Below are 20,376 nucleotides of genomic sequence, written 5' to 3'. Positions count from 1 at the left end.
GTATAATTTTCATTTTTTCTTGTATACTGTACACATTATTGCTACTACATTTAGTTAGTATCTGCTTGTCTTCGAAGAAATAAATTTCTTAAAAGTGTTTTTGAACTGAAAAGTTAGTATGTAATGTCAAGGTCACAATTATCCCTATGGTACCTACAGGGTTTGCGCATAACCTGAAAATAACTTATTTCTTCTAAGAACCCTTAAAACTTCCTGACTTTTGGTGTTAACTCTTTTGTTTGCTCCCTACTCCTGAAAAGAGCAATGCTTTCTTGAAATATTTACCATAGTGATATCAAAAAACCTACAGGAAATTGGAAATGTGATACAAAATTGTAAAGTTCTGAAAAAATGCAGGCGTGAAATTTGAGGAAAATTTGACTTAAGTCTTGATGAAAGGAAAAAAAAATTCAAATAATATTTTCCAATATTTAAAGCAATACTTTCTTCTAAGTTTTGAGTGTTATATATGATTTGCAGCTATATATTCACCACATTGAAAATAATTAGAACTGAACTATCTTCAAACTTCTCTCTTTTGTTTCCACTTCCTCTCTTATGGCATTTTACTTATAGCATCTCTGTTCAAAACTCATAATATTTTTATCACCCAGAGAAATAAACCGTTTTTCATTCAAGGCATTTGATAAATATTCTCATCAGGGGAATTGTTTTTTCTTTTTTTAAATTATTTTATTGAAGCTTTAAAATATGTTGGTCTTTGCTGTTTTCATATATTTTACTCCTCGAAAGTGAATTTTGCTCCTCAAATAAATGTCCAGGGATTGTTTCAATGTTCTTCATGGGACTGCATTAAATAGGCATTGTAATAAAATTCAAACAATGTAATGAAAACTGAATTGGGACCAAAAATTTATTTTGTTAAAAAAGATATTTTGTAATGAAATTTTACTGTAGTTCTTGTTAGTATCTAAAGCCTGACGAAGAAAATGTGAATGGGGTAACATGGTAGGAATTCTGAAGTTTTAATAGCCATCAATGTTCTATTGAAAGTGGCATTTCATTTTCTTTCACACATTTTTGTCACTATCAGGGACTAGCAAATAGATTAAAACCAAATATTCAAAGCACTTCAGTAGTCTGGTGGTTTTGCTCTCAACCAAGCTTATCTGTTTTGCAGTCCCAGAGGCTGTGTTTAGTTAACTCTTTTTCCGACCTTGTGGGTGCTGTGGACAGTCTAAATCTGTCACTCAGTGCTCAGTAGTTACGCTGCCATTTGTTTTGACCAATATCAATTCAGCTCCTCCCTTTCTTCGAGATCATTACATAAGCACTACATTGTTTATAGGAGGATCCTGAAGTGTTCTGTGCTATGTATTTTATCAGATCTTCCTTCCAAGTAATGGTTGGCAGTCAAAGTTATACACTTTGTTTTCCAAAAGGCTTGTGGGGGGAGGGTAGGAAAGAACATTTTACCTCAAGAAAACCTACCCTGGTAACTTTCTCTACCCGTCTCACATCCTTCTCTGTTAAGATTTATACAAATACAAATTTGATGACTAGCAACAGTCTCTTGGCCCAGCTATGTTGGTCCTAGTCAATTTATTAGTCCTCAATGAAGATCAATGGCCCTCTTAAAGCTATCCACCCACTTGCTCATTACCACCTTTTCCGATAAGCTGTTCCAAGTGCCCACAACCGCACTAAAGTAGTAGTTTTTCCTTATTTCCAGGTTAGCCTGAGATTTGAATAGCTTAAAACAATGAACCCTTGTCCTCCTTTCGGTGCAAAAATTTAATCCATTATCATCATTCATTTTGATAAATTTAAACGACTGAATCTTGTCCCCTCTGATCCTCCTTTGCTGCAAGCTATAAATATTAAGCCTATTAAGTCTGGTATCATAATCTGAATCTGAAAGTCCCCTAACTAGTCTAGTTACCCTTCTTTGAACCCTTTCCAACACGTATCTTTCCTCAGATGAGGCAACTAAAACTGTATGGCCTACTCCAATAGGGTCTTACTAAACTCCTATATTAAGGTAAAAGAACCTTGTTAGATTTGTTTGAAATAGATCTATTGATAAACCCAAGCATTCTGTTGGCTTTGTTACTTGCAATGCTGCACTGTTGACTAAACTTGAAATCCTGATTTATTAAGATACCCAGATCCATAACATTTTCTGCCTGGGTAATGAGTGAACCCTGTAAACGATAACTCTTATGTTTATTTCCATGACCTAAGGGTATCACTTGACATTTCCCTACATTATCTGCCATACCCCACTTATCTGCCCACTTAGTAATATAATCTAAATCCTCTTGAAGCTGTTTTTAACCTGTTCATGCTTCTAGAAACATTCTCATTGACGTTATTCAAAAAAATAATAAACAAAAGAGGCCCTAAAACTAAACTCTGAGGAACCTTGCTTAAAGCATCACTCCATATACAATGAATCCCCTCACAACTACTATTTCTTTCCTTCCAGTCAGCCAATTTCTAACCTAAAGTAAAGTTTTTCCTCCTATTCCTATATCAGATAATTTGCTGAGAAGAGCAACATGCCGTACCTTTTCAAAAGCTTTTTGAAAATCAATATAAACAACATCCACACACTTTTTGTTATCTAAAGCCAAGGTAACCTTCTCATAGAAATGCAATAAATTAGTAGCACAAGATTTACCTTTCCTGAACCCATACTGCAAACTAGTCAACATACTGTTACAAATCTTGTAAATAGTAATTATTGTAGTAACGTAACCTGTAAATAGTTTCCCGTATTGAATATACAACCCCTTTTCATATGGCTAAAGTATACGACCCCCCTATTTCCTTTTTGTTCATTGAGAAAATTTGATAACGGTCTACTATGTTCCAGAAGTGTGTGGAATATTTGAGAGATTTCTTTTCGGTGTGTATATAAACCGTTAGCGATGGATAAAAAGGGAGTTTCGATTGAGAATTCGAACTGAGAGCGTATTAGCTCTGTTTATTGCGAGGCATTTCGCTGTGTTGTTTTCGTATTTGGAAGTAAATACGTGTGTAAACATTGAGTTTACGGTATTGTGTGATAATTGCTTAATTGCTGATGAATAATTTAGCAGTTGTTGACAATCTTTCCTGTACATAGTGTAAATAAATTTCCTGTGTTTTTATCAAGAACTGTGTTTTCATTACAAGACAGTGGAAGTCGCACCGAATCCGTTACAATACTGTTAGTCTCTAAGAAATTCATAATATTAATTTTGATCAAGGTTTAAAAAGTCTTACAAACCACTGAAGGTCTATAATTCCCAGCATTACCTTTAGACCCGTTCTTGAAGAGCGGCGTTATGTTAGCCAGTTTCCAGTCCTCTGGCACTGTCTCTGAGTTATAAGAAGCATTGAAAATATTTAAAGTAACATCCCATAGATCCTTTGCACATTCAACAGGGTTGCCACGCCACAGGGAAACCTGAAGAAACAAGGAAAACACAGAAAATCCAAAAATTAATGAACAAATACGGAAAATCCAGGGAATTTTGAAAATTTCCTCAAAAACCTGGAAAATACAGAGAATTTTTTTTTTAATTGAAAATTGCAAAAAACTAAGTCCAAAACTATAAAAAAAATAAATAAGTAGTAGTAATAGTATTGACAATATTAATGAAGTTCAGAAATAAAGAAAAGATAAGAAATATAAGAATAAATAGGAAAATGTTGATCATAAAAACAATCTTTTTATTGTTTCATTTAACATGTATTTTGAATTTCATGATAATTTCATTTAAAGTGTATGAAATTAGTCATCAATATTCATTGTTCTGCTTAACTTTTACACTTTTAGGTCAAGTAATGAATGGTTAAGAGAAGGTTTTTTTTTTTTACCTTGCATAAAAAGTTAAATATATTCAATCACCATGCTATTATTTTAGTTATTACAAATTCTTATTTATTTATGAAAATATTTATTGTTTCGATTTTATTTCCTGTGGTGAAATTATCAAGATACTAATTTTCTAACATCAATGTTTGCTCGTTTGTAATCTGCCATTTTCATGCAGGGAAAACACAGGGAATTTTTTTTCCAAAATGGAGTGGCAACCCTGTTCAACAACTGTCCCTGAGTTATAAGAAGCATTGAAAATATGTAAAATAACATCCACTAATTCCTCTGCACATTCAACTAAAATTTTTGGATAAATATTATCTGGTCCCGTAGCTTTAGTTGCTTTAATTTTTTTCAAATGAAATATAACCTCCTCCCTGAAAAACACAAAACCCTCTAGCTGCATAATAGCTAGTATCAACTGTTGAGATACAGTTATCGTAAACACACTGGGAAAAAAAGTTATTAAGAACATTAGCAATATCCCTATCATTTTGGATTAAATTTCCATTCTCATAAACCAAATGCCCAATTTGACTACTTCGAGCTTTCCCAGAATTAGCGTAAGCATAAAATCTTTCAGAATTCCCATCAAGGTTTTCTGCTAGCCTTTGCTCTAATTCCTTTTTCCAAATCCATACCAAATACTTAAAATTCCATCTTGCCTTACAATACTGGAGCCTATCTGCACTCTGACGAAAAGCCACTTGCTTATAATTTAGAGCTTCTTTAATCTCCCTGGAGAACCACATGGGCCAAATTTTAGTACTGACACCTTTTCTCTTAAATGGAACATAATCCGCAGGATTTGAATTAAAGCGTGGGATTGCACGAAACACGCACAAAATCTAAATCCTGGGCAATCCAAAGGTCCGTGCGGGATTCCACCCCCCTCCATAAACATAAGTTTATCCTTTATATATTATCAGTAATTTATTATATGTATCTCATAATTTACAAACAACTATAATCATGTAAATGTAAACTTACTGTGAATGTTTTTCTCGGTGTAATGATAACGTAACGAATTCACTTTGCTAAGCAATCTTGCGATAAAACAACTTCCGGTATGAATGAAAACCAACCGGGAATTTCTCCTTTCACCTTCCGGCATCCGAAGATAAGATGACGTCATGATTGTTCTATCGTGTTCTATGAAGTTCTAAAATGAATTGTACATGTCTCTTTCCACACATGGCAGACATGTGACAACACAGTTATGCTAATCAGGTACGCAGTATTTATAGACTTCATCTTTTGAATCTCTCTCTCTTTCTCGTGTTTGATTTTAGTTTGCCTGCTGTTACATTGCAGTAGGGGTTTTTGACTCTTGTAAGGGTACGATTACAAAGGAAGCATGGGTCCGGAAGCGCGAAAATAAATCATTTTAAATTTAACTTAAAATAAGCTAATCTACAATAGATTGTCATAAAATAACTTACAACTGTCAAAAATATTGAAATATTTACACGATGCAATAAGATTGAAATATCAAGCCTGAAATGCTATTTTCCGCGAAGTACGATTTCAAAGTTAGCATAACTCCAAAAGTAAATTCATTTATTGAAATTAAATATAAAACAAGTTAATCTAAAGTAGCATATGTCAAAAAAACTTCGCTTGTCAAAAACATCAAAATATGTACAAGATGCATAAGGATTGAAATCTCAAGCACGGGATGCAATTCTCTTCGAAATACGATTACAAAGGAACCATGGTTCTAAAAATAAATCTGTTCATTAAAATTAAAAATAAAATAAGCTAATATAGGGTAGCCTGTGTTAAAATAACTTCTGATTATCAAAAATATTAAAATATTTACAAAATGCAAAAGGATTGAAATCTCTATCAAGAGATGCAATTTTTCGAGCAAAGTACGATTTCAAAGTTCGCATGGCTTCAAAAGCAAATTCATGTATTAAAATTAAAATAAAAAAGAAGCTATTCTAAAGTAGCATGCATCAAAACAACTTTCATTTTTCAAAAATATCGAAATATGTACAAGATGCAAAATGATTAAAATCTCAGGTGCAGTTCTCCGTGATGTACAATTACAAAGGAAGCATGGATCAACAAAAATGAATCCAATCATTGAAATTAATCATAAAATAAGCTAATTTAAGGTAGCCTGTATCAAAATAACTTCCGATTTTCAAAAATATTTAAATATTTACAAGATGCAAGAAGATTGAAATCTCTATACCGAGATAGTTTTTCGCTTGGACTATGATTTCAAATGCAACATGGCTCCCTGAATAAAATCATTCATCAATCATTTGACTTTGATTGGGTTTCGGTATCGTGTCTACTGAACCGCAAGGGTTTTTCACTTTCCCCTGTCTAGTGCAGCTGGTTTTGTGTGTCAAACGCAAGGCATCAGCGAGGGGGAGGGGGCATCATTTCAACTGTTCTTGCACATCAGTAAATGATGTCGCACCTTAGAGTAGTGACCAATACAGCTTAAAATACTGGTTCCGAATTCCGAAGTACAATGCAAGCAATAAGTTAACTTGGGGAAGTTTTTCTTTTTTGTCACAAAATGGCGATTAGCACTGAAATTTTTGGTCGCCATTTGGCAAGTGGCGACTGCTAATTTGCACCTTTATACGTTGCTATTTTCCAATCCCGATGAGAAAACCTCTTTCAAGCTCTGCCTAAGTGCAACAAAATCAGTGTATTTGTATAACCTTGATTGAAATTTGTATTGATTCAAATAAATATGCATGTGTCCTTACGTATTGCACTTGGTTTGATTTTGCTCATTTCTAAAGTATTAATTTGTTAAATTAAATGCTTTTGACTAAACTTTACCTTGAAACTTACTTTAACTAAATACTGCCTCATTGTTCTAGGTAAGGTATGCTGCCGTGAAAGCAACTACCTCATTCCTTTTAGCTCATGAAAAAGAACTTCATGTGTTGAAAATGTTTAGTGAGTGTCTTACTCTGGTGCTGCATGTAAGTTTCATCTGTCATTTTGCTAACGAAAGTTTCTAATGAAAAGTAGAACCTGTCAAATTTCATGTCCAATAAACTAATTTTAAAGTTTAAAATTTAGGTTTTCAGTTGTGCATTAGACGATCCAGATGCATGTCCTGATGATATTTTAAGGCACTTAATTGATCTTGCTGAAACTTGTCCTCAAATTTTTAGAGGGCAGTTTGATGTTTTAATGCAACTTTGCTTAAAGGTAAGTTTCAAAAGCATCTACTTGTATTAAAATTGTTAGACATGTAGTTGAATTTAGTGCATGATTTTGTGAGTTATTATGTTATGAAAGAGCTTTGTTTTCCATGTGTTTCAAGGTGGACAAAATTCATTAGATAGTGCTCTATTTATATTATGAAAACTTCACCAAAAATGTATGAGTACAGTGATCTCTCACTTATACGCGACCTCTGTTATGCGCGTTTTTCTCACGTTCCCGGCCAGCGATATAGGAAAACAATGTTAACTGTTGTTCATTTATATGCGAAACCTAAAATGCACCTTTGACTTATGCGCGATAAATTTTTTTCAAGTTTTAGTTAAATCACCGATTCACTCTTTGCTTATCAGAAGATTTGTACCCGTCTTGATGTCTCTTGGAATGCTTTCACACACCTTTATTCCAAAGTTCAAAATGTTTCCAAGAACGCGTTTTTTTCGTGCAAGTGTGCGATTGGGGGTGCAGTTAGTCTTGTGATTGACATCGGGAGGGGACAACGGGTTACATGCGAAAAGGTTGACCTTCCTAAAAGTCGTGGTGAAGCGGAAAGCATTGACATAGCCTATCGAGGATCTTTTGTATCCTGACAGACTATGACACTGATCACGTGACAGTGTTTAGGTTTTGTGGAATTCACTTACATACTGTACAGTGTATAAAAAATGACAAAACGTGCAACTTCAAATTTTACATTTTTATTAAATTACAATGCATAAATGGAAATGATGTGCGTATTTATTCATTAGTATCAGTAGTGTACTATTAGTATTACTATAACTGTTGATAACTTACTGTATTTAAGCTTATTTTTGGGGGGTTTCACTTATGCACAAATCTCACTTTTGCGCGAAAATTTCGTTTTCCCCTTTGGTCGTGTATAAGTGAGAGGTCACTGTATGTTTCTTTAATAAATAAACCCTTCATGTAATGAAATATTTTTTTTTTTCATTAATGTTCAATTCATTAGCATATAATGGGATTACGTTGCTTAACTTTTAATAAGTAATACCTTGGCACCTTAGGGTTACTTCAATAACAAATATTTATACCTTTTCTCATTGTACATTCTCATTATGTATCATTTCTTCACAGTCGGGGGGGGGGGGGGGAAACCCAAATAGTATGGCATATCAAAATTTGCCAGATCTCTTAGCAGTAGTGTGGAAAAGTTGTGAAATGCAAACATAAAAATGTGTGAGAAATCTTAAAACTCTAGAATATCTTCTGGCGCCTCAGAAACTTATTCTTACGGGGGTAGAAGTTGTCCTAAAAATCCCAAAATCAAATTTTGCCCTAAAGTTCCTAAAATTTTGAATTTTGCCCAAAAATTCCTAAAATTTTCATTATTTTATTCCCTACTTGTGCACAGCAACATAAAATTCAACCTGATAATGAAACTTTTCATTATAATAAGCCTTTAGTTTAGGATAAAATAAACTTCATAGTCCTCAATTTTCTCACCCTCTACCTGTTACCCTGTCCCAAAAACAATCATCGAACCAGCAAAATATAAATTTTAGTGGTCCATGGGACCACTTAAAATTTATTTTTGTTTTCTCTTCAAAAATTTAAGTACCTTCATTTCTTAAAACTTCAAAGTTTGCACCTTTATTTACAATGTTTGCTTTGTTTGCAAGAAAAAATTGATTAAGAAATTGTTACAACATTGTATGATATTTTTTTTTTTTTTTTTGCTTCCCTATTGCCTTCCTCCCAAAACATTAACACAGATAAGAATTTGTTGTCTTAATTCCTTGACCTGTACTGGTGAACAGAAAAATGCCTAATGTTCTGTTTCCCTTGCCTTGTCTATTGAAAACTGCTAAATTGACTCCATTTGTCATGTAAATTTTGTTTAGAGGTGTTTTTTTTCCTTTCAGTTTTCGTTATTTATAAGCAAAGCTCAAAATGGGTGAACCACAAAAAATGTACATGGCCTAGTGCAGTTTTTTAGTTACTGGTCCGTCGGATCAGTAAAACATTTTTATCTTACGAGAACATTTTAAAAAAATATTTTTTATCTTATTTTAAAAATAATATAAACTTCAGTGAAATTAGAAGCTAAGTATCAGAGATCATTTATAAAAGTATAATCTACAAAGAGTGTCTGCATCACTGATGATGAGTTTAGATCTGTGCACAAGGAAGCACTTTAGCTGGGCAATTTTTTGCAGCTATTTATTCTTTCTCAAAATGCAAGGAAAGTTTCAAATTGTATGCACCATTTTGCTTTGAGAAAGAATGTTGTTGACTTTGAAACTTTGATACCTAAAACTAAATTTCCAAAATTTAGCTTAATAAGCACTTAAGTTTTCCTCTTAACCTTATTGTAAATAAGGTGTATGATAACTATGTCTTCAAGTGGGGAGAGAGAAAAGAAAAGTGCAATTTGTGTGTGTGTGGAGCTAACTTGAAATTCTTGCAGCTCAAATATGATTTGTATCTTTTTTTTTCTTCAGGGCATAACAGAATCAAATGAAGATTCTTGCAAAGATCTATCTGTTGAAGTAATAGTTACACTTTCTGAAACAGCTCCAGCTATGGTTAGAAAATTGGGCATTAGACAAATTCCTGTGATAAGTATGTTTTTTTTTGATATATGAATTAAAACTTCTTCAAACTAATTTATATTCTTGTAATGTTCTTAGAAATAAATTTCAAACCTTACACGATGTTCCCATACTCCTTAAAAAGGCTTTATTTCTTGGCATAGCTGCCAAGTTGTAAGATTTAGCTTTATATTGTTAGATTTTTGGAGGTATTGTAATTTAAGATCTTATGGCATAATTGTAAGGTAATCAGGTTTCAGATCTCTAATATTGCTTTTTTTTAATGAGTTTCCTGTTACGTTGCTTTAGAAGAATAGAGAAACTGCAGATAAAGAGTAAGATAAGCTCCAAAGTGAATTTCCCTTTGTACAAATAGATAATTTGCCCGATGTTGTGCTAAAAGGGGAGAGGATCGATAAAAAATAGACTGCCTTGAAGAAATTAGTTGATGTCAATGGTTTGTTGATGTATGAAAGGCTCTCCTTTTCCATGCTTTCCATTCTAGCCATACCTCATAGCAATGCAGAGTGTAAAAGAATATTCAGTAGTGTCAAAAAGGCAAGGACAGAGCTGTGCAGTTCTCTGTCTGATAATAACCTGGATATCATTTTAATCATTAAGAACTTAACAAAAAAATCTTATGATTTGAATAAGTTATTGAAATAAAATTTTTGAATGTTGCTAAGTCAGCAACTTAAGAAAGCTTAAGTTCCAGTTAAAGTAGTTTCGGAAAAAGCTGCTGACTGCATTAATTTACGAAAGAAAAAGTAAGATAAAACAGCAAGTTATTAGTTTCTTCCAAAAGAATATTTTTAAAGATTAATATTAAATGATGCATCTTACAGTAAAATATTGGACAATATTTTAAAAGTGCACACTTGTATTCTTAAATTTTTAAATGCACAGGCCTGCCTTTTTAAAACTAACTGCCCTTTGTAATCCTATGTTTCTCTTTTGTGAATCCAGTTTTTTTTTTTTTTCTGTGCTTATTAATAACAAGTAAAGATTTGAAAATATAATGTTTTTAGTTTTAACAGTTTGTTGTATGCTGGTGAAAAAAGTGTACAAATACACCCACAGCATGCATTGTAAGATTTTTAAAGTTGATATGTTGGCAGCTATGTCTTGGTTAGAAGCTTTAGAAATACCAAAAGGCTTTAATTTTTACTAATGCTTTGTGCTCGTATGTGCATTTCTTTCAGCTATTTTGTTTTAACCCAGTGATGTTCCCATCGATTTTTCTGAGGGTATACTCCCAGTAATCCAGTATGCACAATATGTGTGTGAGATCACAGTGGCGGATCCAGACGACCCTTTTGGGAGGGGCAAATGACTAATGCATTATGAGGGGCGGGAGCACTAATGAAAATAACATTTTTAAAGGTTTAATATTCGTGCATAAGTAAGAGTGTTTGTGGGCTCTCTCAAAAAAGCTTTTTGTTCGGAACGCATTTTTAGATTCTCTTTATGGTGGTTAATAGGAGGAAGAGGGGTTTGGAGGCCCTTCTTCCAAAAAGTTTGGAAATTTTAGGGAATAAAAAAATACAATTGTTTGCCATCTTTGGTGGCTTGAAGGTAAAGGATGAGATTCAGAAATTCTGTCTTGCTGCGCTTTAGTATTAGAACTGCAGAATCGTAATTTTAGAAATCTATAATGATGCTAAAAACAAGAGGGTTCGGAAAAATTTCAGAATTGAAGTCCTAAAAACGCAGGACATCTTTGATGATGTAGCAGAAGACATGTATTGCAGAACTTTTCCCCAGGAATGTTATGATGTAGAAATGCCAAAATCAGTTTTCATCAATCTTTGAATGATGTTGAAAAATGAAGAAAGAAGGACTTGAGTGCTCTTCTCTAGAAAATTTTTCAAGGTGAAGTCCTGAAAACGCATATGTAGGCCATCTTTTATGTTGTTGGAAGAAGGAAAGGGGTTCTGAACTTTCCACCGGAAATTGTTCAACATTGGAGTCCTGAAAATGTGATTGTTTTACATCTTTGATAGCATTAAGGGAAGGGATAGCGTCGGGAGCTCTCCAACAACATTTCAATAATAAAGCTTCAAACACGCAATGTTAGGGGATATTCATAGATGTTCCCCCAAAATTTTTTCTGGCATTGAAGTCTTAAAAACGCAGTTTAAGATGATCTTTAAAGACATTAGGCAAAGTTCTTTTTAGTTCATAACTCTCCCCCGGGAATGTTAATATTAAAGTTTTAAACTCATAGTTTAAGATTTCTTTGTGTTGTTAGAAAGTGGTAAGGTTTTAGTCTTCCCATTGAAGTTTTTGTAAACTGAGGTCTTAAAAAGTCTTTTAGGATGACTTTGGTAGCATTAGGTAAAGGAATGGGATTGAAGAAATCTTCAAAATTAAAGCTCCAAAAATTCAAAAATTTTAACAATTTTTGATGACATTTTAGAGTTGAGGGAACTTTCCCCTGGAAAATTTTTGGAATTAAAGTCATAAAAATAGTTATAGGCGATTTTTGTGATATGTTTGGGGAAGAGGGGGTGGAGAAATTTGGTGGTCTTCCGAAATTTTTTTGAACTATCAAACCTGTAGGGGGGGGGGCGATCGCCCCAATCCCCCTCCCCCATCCCGTGGATCTACCACTGTGCAATCAGAAGGCGTTGATTTATTAAGTGTTAAGAAATGAATATAAAGTGATAAGGTTACTTGTAGGAAAATATTACTTTGCTTTAGGAAGATTTGAAAACACGATGATGGAATCTGAATTATAAATGAAAATTTTTGAAGCTTGAGAGTATGTGCTATAATACTAAAAAATGGTTGAGAGTATAGGGCGTAAATGGAGTATACCCTATTGGAACTCCCGTTTGAAACTAAGATAACATGTTGTTCAATTTACACTGCCAAACAATATTTTCTCAATGCTGGGAAGAGTGAATGAGGATAGAGATCATTTCTTTTCATTCTAATAATATATATCCAATAAGTGCTAACAGTCAAGTTTTGCATTTTTCATATTTTGTGAGGGAAAAATATCTTCAGAGTTTTGTATATCTTAGTTACGTATCAAACTTTTCGGGATATAATGTGCAAGTAATTAAGTAAAGAAAAACTTGTTTAATTGATGAGGGTAAAGATAGAGAACGATAAACCCATTCCTGGCTGGTATGTAGTGAGTGTTCTCACACAACTATATATAATCAGACTTAATATGAAGTCTAGAATCATATAATCTAAATACCTTTAAGAAAGTTTAAAGATGATTAGATGACAGTCATAAATGCCTTTAAAAGGTCTTGTAAGAGCATGCTAGTCACTTCAATAAAATTTAAAAGTTTTTAAATTCATTCTCTGTAGTCCATGATGTGTCCTGTTTATTGCACATTTTGTTGGCTTTTAAATAATTTTAATCTAACTCCAAATTATATCTGTTTGAAGTTGATTCCATTCTCAAGATGATGACAAATTTAGAAGAAGATCCTAACTGGGATCTTACTGATGATGACAATTATGACGATCAGGAAAGGTTAGTTATCCAAAAAATAAAACTTGTTTACTTTCTTTCTGTACTCTAGTAGTTTCAGTTTTAATAAACTTTAAAATGTTGTATTTCTTATAATATGCATAATTTATTCATGAATGGGTAAATCAATTTAAGCATTTTTTCAGATATTTTAACAATTTATGGATCATTTACACATTGCAAAAATAGATAGATTTTTTATATGGATCAAAAATTAAAATAATCAATTCATTCAATGGGAATTTTAAAACTTAGTGAAAATATTTGCATACTTGTTACCCTATAGTTTGTCACAAATATGGAGCTTGGCACCTGGATAATTTTATGCACTTTTAAATGCCTTTTATTGCTCAAAATGGGTCGTAAAGGTGATCAATAGAAAAAAAAAAATATATTGTATCATTCTATCAAGCTCTCAAATGAATGTTTTACAATCTATGGTATGTAAGATTTTAAAGGAATATAGAAGGACTGACCAACTAAAAAGTAACTGAAGTAAAAGAGGTAGAAAAATTGTAACACTTGGCTGAGATGAACCCAAATTAAAGTAAATTGTCCTAAAATAATGTATTGAAAAATGCTTTTTACGTCCATAAGTGTTGGACAAAATGTATAGTTATCTTATCCACGTCCACTACACTTGGACGGTTGCATAAACTGCAGTTTTAATTGTGGATCTACGAAGTAAGACCAAAGACAAACATGAAGCAGAAATGTGCGTGACTCTCCTGGAACAAAAATAAGCTCAAACACAGGCAACAAGGTTGGAAAAGTATTATATTCAGTGATGAATCTTTTTGAAATATCTGTGAACAAAAAAGGTGTTCGGGTTTGACGTTTAAAAAGAAAAGTATGAGTAATCTTGTGTAAGACGTTCTCTCCACTTTGACACATTCTTCTTGGTTTGTGGTTGCATGAGAGCTGCTGGAATTAGGAAGTTATGTATACCTTAAAATAAAACAATGTGTGACTTCTGCTGTTTATCAATAACAATGCATGATACTTCATCTGAGGCACAGGAGTTACACATTTAGTGACACATTTAATTTTTCAGCAAGATTATACTCCGTGTCACATCTCTAAATCGACTCATAGATTTTAATGGTTAAGCAACTCTACCAATCTTAATACAATCAAGAATTTGTGGTAATGTCAAATCTTAAGAAAGTGGTTCAAGACCTGGTGCCCGCCAACAAAATTGAGTTTGTTGCCGCATTGAAGAGAGTGTGGAAACAGTGTCAGAGAAACGATTAATGTAAACAGGTGGTAGAATCCGTGTGAGAAAGGATTAAAGCATTGAATCCAGCAAAAAATGATGCGTTCTAGTATTGATATTGTTTCTTTTGAAAGTGTTTTTCCCCCTTTAATTTGAATATTCTAATTTTTTGACTCAATGTAAATCTTCATCACTATAAACTTTTGGATTATTCTGCCTAAGATTATTTTTAATTGAGTTTATTTGAAATAAAATGTACACTTTACGGTCTAAGAAAGGTGGCACGTTCATTTAAATACCTAAGTTGCACTTAAATTTGGTTAGAATAAACTATTTTGAAAAAAGTAGGAAGTATTCCATTATTTTGAATTTGGGTTGTATATTACCTGCCTTTTATACTACTATGTTTTTTTATGTTAAAAGAATATATAGCAAAGTTGACCTACTTTTCTTTGCTGAAGTTGTTAATCATCCTGATGTTAAATATATTAAAATTAAAGGTCAAGATTTAGAAATTTTCTAAGTGGCCAGTGGCCACCAGACTCCAAAAACTTAGTGGCCACCACTGTCACCAGGTTTGAAATACAAACTGGGGGGAGGGGGGAGGTTTTACAATTTTCATTTTAAAAAAAAATAAATGAATAGAACTTTGCACCTTCTAGAACGGAATAATTCAATACTGTTTTTACTTATGAAAAATGCAAATTAAAATAGATTTTTGAATTTCTTTCAAAAAAATTAATGAGTAAAAAAATGAGAAGTCGGCAGGAAACTGCTTTTTAGATGAAATAGTTTCAGTTTATAACGAAGCCTCCGAAGCAATGAATATAATAGAATACAGATAAAACTTATACTTAAATATAGATAAAATTTCCCTTTTCAAGGCAAAATTAATTTAAAAAAAAAACTTAATTTAATGCACATTTTATGCAATTTTCAATAGTTTCATGACATTTGGATGCACATTCATTTCTGTTTTTGGAAACTTATTCAATAAATAGTATCAGCTACTTCCATCTTGCAAATGACCAAACATGGCTGCTACATGAAAAATTAAAGATAATAAATAGATTTTTGAATTTGTCGCATATAGATAATTATAAATTATTAATAATCCTTAAACTACAATTTAGATGAAATAGTCGGTTTTTAGCTTATTACAGAGATGAAAATCTTCTGCGACTCTGCGAGTTTCCGCTTTTTGTATTTTTTTTTCATTTCCGGCCGCTAAGCATTTTCAAGCCATCGATCGATCGATTGCAATCGCATTCTTCCCGTCAGGATTTTTGCTGACTCACATGCTGTTTCTAAGGTAGAAAGAAGAATGGAACTTCATTTCGTGGGTGGGAGGGAAAAAGGCTCAAGAATGACGTAGAAAGTGTCAGTGTTTATGCAATTCGAAATCCGATTGCATCCGCTTCCATAACACTCGCTCATTTTTGTCTACTATGCCATCCTATCACTTAAACCTTAATAACATTTTGTAGACTATTATTTTCAACCCTTCTTGTATGTATTTTATTTTTTGCTGAAGACTTGTACTCTCATTGTTTTGCCACACCCATCTCACTGCCACTTTCTAGCGATCTTGCAAATACCCCCTCACCCTCCTTCTGCCCCAACCTTCCCATCAGGATTCTTGCTGAGGCACACATTTTTTATTGAGTGGAAAGAAGTAAGGAACTTTTTCCTATTGGTGAAGAGGGTGAAATAGGAGTGGGGGGGGGGAAAGCTTGAGAGTGAAGGTGGGTGCAATCCTTAGAAGTAGCTTTTGATATCCGATTGCATCCGCTTCTGTAACACTCTCATTTTTATCTGCTTTGCCATTCTACTGCTTAGACAATAATACCTTTTTGTAGACTAATATTTTGACAATACTTTATTGTTTTTTTAATGAAGACTGCCACGCTCATTCAAAAATGTTTATCCTATTCCATCCGAGTTGATTTAAGCCAACACCTTCCTTCAAATCTAGTTATAATGCTTATCAGGCTTACCAAAGATATAGCTCTTGAAGATATTAATAAATTCAAATTTATTTTAATTATACTGTGCTATTTTATTATGACACATGTAAATATAGAAAATTGGAGATGCTTATATTCTCAAATCATGACATAGTGTTTAAAACTTTTTTATCATTTTAAAAATAATCATTTTTATGCTAGTGCTTCAAATGACCATCAAAGCTCAAAAAGTTTTAGATTGAGTTTAGTTTTTTAATCATTTTTGTAGAATATACCCAGCTACTCCATAAAATTTCAAAATGCTCCTCAAATTGTTTCTCCTACGTTAGCCACACTGATAGTTATTTTGTAATTATGGTGTCCCCTGATTCAGCTTGTATTAAGTTAATTATATGGAAGTTTTATAGCATTAAATGTCACGTAATAAAGTTTTAATTTCACCTGATTTGTGGGCTATGGGAAATCGAAAGTGGTAAGTGGAATTGATATATCTTTTAAAATCTAAAATAAATGCAAGCTTATTTTATTTATTCATTTGTTAGCATTTCTACTAGTAAAAAACACAAAAACATTTATCTATTAATATTTAAAAGACAGTATAGTGTCAATATAATTTTTCGTAATGTAAAATAAATATATATATATATATACTCGCAAGTTTTCCTCTTTTTTGACTTCGGGCTGTTTTCATCCCTGACATTAGCGTCTAAAACAATGGATAAAATAATATTCTGAAGAAAAAATTTTGTATTTTTCAAGAAATGTTTTAGAATTATCCAAAAAAAAAAAGTCCACTTTGCATAAAATTTTCAAAGTTTGCATTCCAAGAAACATCCAATTCCGTTTTTGGAAACTTGGGCACTTAGTTTTGTGTACTTCCATCTTGGGAATGACCAAATATGGCAACTATGCCAAAAATTAAGATATAAATTTTTGAATTTATAGCATGAAAAAGTAAAAAATCCTCATGAAACTACAATTTAGTTCAAAATTTTTTTGCACATTTGTATCCGAACCAATGAGGATAAGATGAAGTTTTAAATATAAAATCTTTCATTTCTCAATCAAGTTATTTAATATACTCAAAAAAAAAAAAGAAAAAAAAATTGCAGCACATTTTGCATTAGTTACATTAGTTTTCAGTTAAATAAAACTTCAATTGCGCTTTGTCTTTGAAAACGTAGGCACTTAAGCATCTTGTCAATTTCCATCTTGTGAATGACTAACTATGGTGGCTATATTTTACACATAGCTAAAAAAGGATGTTCTCCACTCAACCCTCTCCCTCAATATTTGACCTCAGACTTATGCTTCCAAAGTAATAAACTGTCTTCTCCGCTGTTGAGTTTGTGCATAATTCCTGTTCACTCCAGGAATTTTTCTTGGGAAAGGGGGAAAAAATGGCAACTGAGGAAGTTTTTTCGAGTTGCTACTTTTTCAAACTAGGTCGCCACATGGTGAGTGGCGACCGTGAATCTTGTCCTTTAATTAAAATTGACAACAACATTACTTGTCACTTATGAGGCAGTGAGAAGCAAAGGGATGTAAGTGGCAAAATTAAAAATTTGGAGATAACCAGTGCACATGGTAGGTGAACCTCTCCTCTGTCTTGGGGCAAGAGATGGTACTAGTAGCCCTGGTAGTTGCTGCTATACAGCATGATTTAGAAAAAAAAATTCAATGAAAGCCTACCTAGGATGTTATCTTTAAACATGTTTTACTCAAAACTTCAAAAGGCCCACTTACATCCCTTTGCTTCTCATTGCCTCATATATACTGAAACTTCATAAGAGTGACCAACTGCAGTTCCATGAAAAATCAGTCATTAAAAGAAGTGATCATTTATCAACATTGAATTGCTTAAATAACTTTTTGGATGATAAAAACATTACTATAATTAGTAAAAAAAACTTAAAGCAATACTGTTTCTGCTTTTATTTACTGAATTTGTTAAAAGAGGAAAAATTGTATACAGTCAACGCTGGACAACGCATGCCAACATTGAACGCACTAAGACTTAGTGAAAAATTGCTTCTCGCGTTTGAAATTTCAATCTTTTTGCATCTTGCAAATATTGAAATATATTGACTAATCGGATGTTGTTTTCATATATGCTATCTCAGATTAGCGTATTTTATGTTTAATTTTAGTGAAATACAAATTTATTTTATGGGAAACATGACAACATTGAACTTAATTTTCGAAAATTTGCTTCCCTTGTTTGAGATTTCAATCCTTTTGCATCTTGTTAATATTTCTAGATTTTTGGCAACTAAAGGTTATTTTGACTCATGCTACATCAGATTAGCTTATTTTATTTTTTATTGTAATGACTAAAGAATAAAAGAATTAAAAACTTTGGTCTTGTTTAATTATATGCTTATTTTTTTTTTTTTTTTCAATTTGGAATTTAATTATCTTTAGCTAATTTTTGGTCATAACAGGTTTTTTGAAAAAAATTAAAATTTAAGCAATTGAGCACCAAACAAATTAACTTAAAGTTTGTATTTTAAATACAAAGTTGAATTATATAATTTTATAAAGTTGAATTTATAAGTACGTCATTTTCTTTATGTCTGCTAAAATAATTAAGGTGTGTAACAGGGGTAGTTGTGTTATGATTGTTCACTGTAAATCCAGTAGTGTTTGTTATGCTTTTACCTCCCTATATCTCCAATTTTCCCCTTTACCTCAAATGTTCAAAAATTCTACTTTAGTAAGGTTGTGGGTACTTGGAACAGCTTATTGAAAGAGGCTGTAAACAGCAGAGGAGTAGATAGCTTAAGGAAGGTCATTGATCTTCATTTGGATCTGGTAAATTGACTAGGACCAACCTATGAACTCACAAATCACAATCACACCTGAATATTTTGCCTTTCTAAATTTAAATTTCCCAATAACCCATTTGTTCCCAAAATAGAACTACTTTTGTCATAATATATGTCCAATTTTAAAGTATGGCTCTATGAATCTGAACTTGCACATTTATTGACTATTACAAGTTATTCAGTGAAGCTGAATAGGCTCAAGTTTACAAATTATAAATACAAAAGTGACGACCAGTAACAGGCTCTGGGCCCAGCTAGACTGGTCCTAGTCAATTTACAATTCCCAGTGAAGAACAATGGCCCTTTTAAAACTACCTACTCCCTTGCTCATTGCCACCTATTCCAGTAAGCTGTTCCAAGATTCCACTACCCTGCTAAAATAATAATTTTTCCTAATATCTATGTTAGCCTGAGATATAAATAGCTTTAAACAGTGACCTCTTGACCTGTTTTCAGTGCTAAACTTCAGCCCCATAACATCTTTCATTTTAATAAATTTAAATAACTGAATCATATCCCCTCAGTCTCTTTTTTGCTCAAGACTTTTTAGCCTTCTAAGCCTGGAATCATAGTCTGAATGAGAAAGTCCATTCATTAGCCTTGTAGCCCACCTTTGAACCCTTTCCAATACATTAATATCTTTCTTAAGATAAGGAGACCAAAACTGAACAGCGTACTCCAAATGAGGTCTTACCAAACTTCTATATAAGGGCAGAACTTTTTTAGATTTGTTTGAAATAGATCTATTGATAAACCCAAGCATCTTATTGACTTTGTTACTAGCTATGCTGCACTGTTGGGTAAACTTGAAATCCTGACTTATTAAGACGCCCAGATCAGTAACTTTTTCTGCTTGACTAATGACTGAACTTTGCAAATAATAACTTGTACACTTATTTCCATGCCCTAAATGTAGCACTTGACATTTCCCAACATTAAACAGCCATACCTGATTTATCAGCTCACTCCGTAATATGATCTAGATCCTCTTGCAGCTGATTTGCTTGTTCTTCATTTTCTACACTCCCCATAACTTTGACATCATCAGCAAAACAATTCATGTTCCCAGAAATATTTTTATGAATATTGCTCATAAAAACAATGAACAAAACAGGCCCTAACACTGATCCTTGAGGAACCCCGCTTAAAACCTCATTCCAATTAGAATAATTTTCCCTTACAACTACCCTTTGTTTCCTTCCGATCAGCCAGTTTTTTATCCAATTGACATTTTCCCTCCTATTCCTATATCAGCTAATTTGCTTAGTAGAGCAACATGGGGTACCT

The 20,376-nt window shown here is 32.7% G+C and overlaps 1 protein-coding gene across 1 annotated transcript in view; it reads left to right on the top strand.

Moving 5' to 3' along the window:
- The window catches only part of LOC129219334 (importin-5-like), a 140,280-nt gene that overhangs the window by 37,696 nt on the left and 82,208 nt on the right, over positions 1 to 20,376 (top strand). Inside the window, exons 6-9 of the mRNA XM_054853694.1 lie at positions 6,682 to 6,786; positions 6,887 to 7,018; positions 9,496 to 9,616; positions 12,994 to 13,081. Of these exons, the coding sequence (XP_054709669.1) occupies positions 6,682 to 6,786; positions 6,887 to 7,018; positions 9,496 to 9,616; positions 12,994 to 13,081 (446 nt within the window). The remainder of the gene's footprint in view (positions 1 to 6,681; positions 6,787 to 6,886; positions 7,019 to 9,495; positions 9,617 to 12,993; positions 13,082 to 20,376) is intronic.

Source organism: Uloborus diversus, chromosome 3 (genome assembly GCF_026930045.1).
Source record: "Uloborus diversus isolate 005 chromosome 3, Udiv.v.3.1, whole genome shotgun sequence".
Lineage (NCBI taxonomy): Eukaryota > Metazoa > Arthropoda > Arachnida > Araneae > Uloboridae > Uloborus > Uloborus diversus.
The sequence above is the reverse complement of the archived record's forward strand: the minus strand, read 5'-3'. Positions and strand labels throughout refer to the sequence as shown.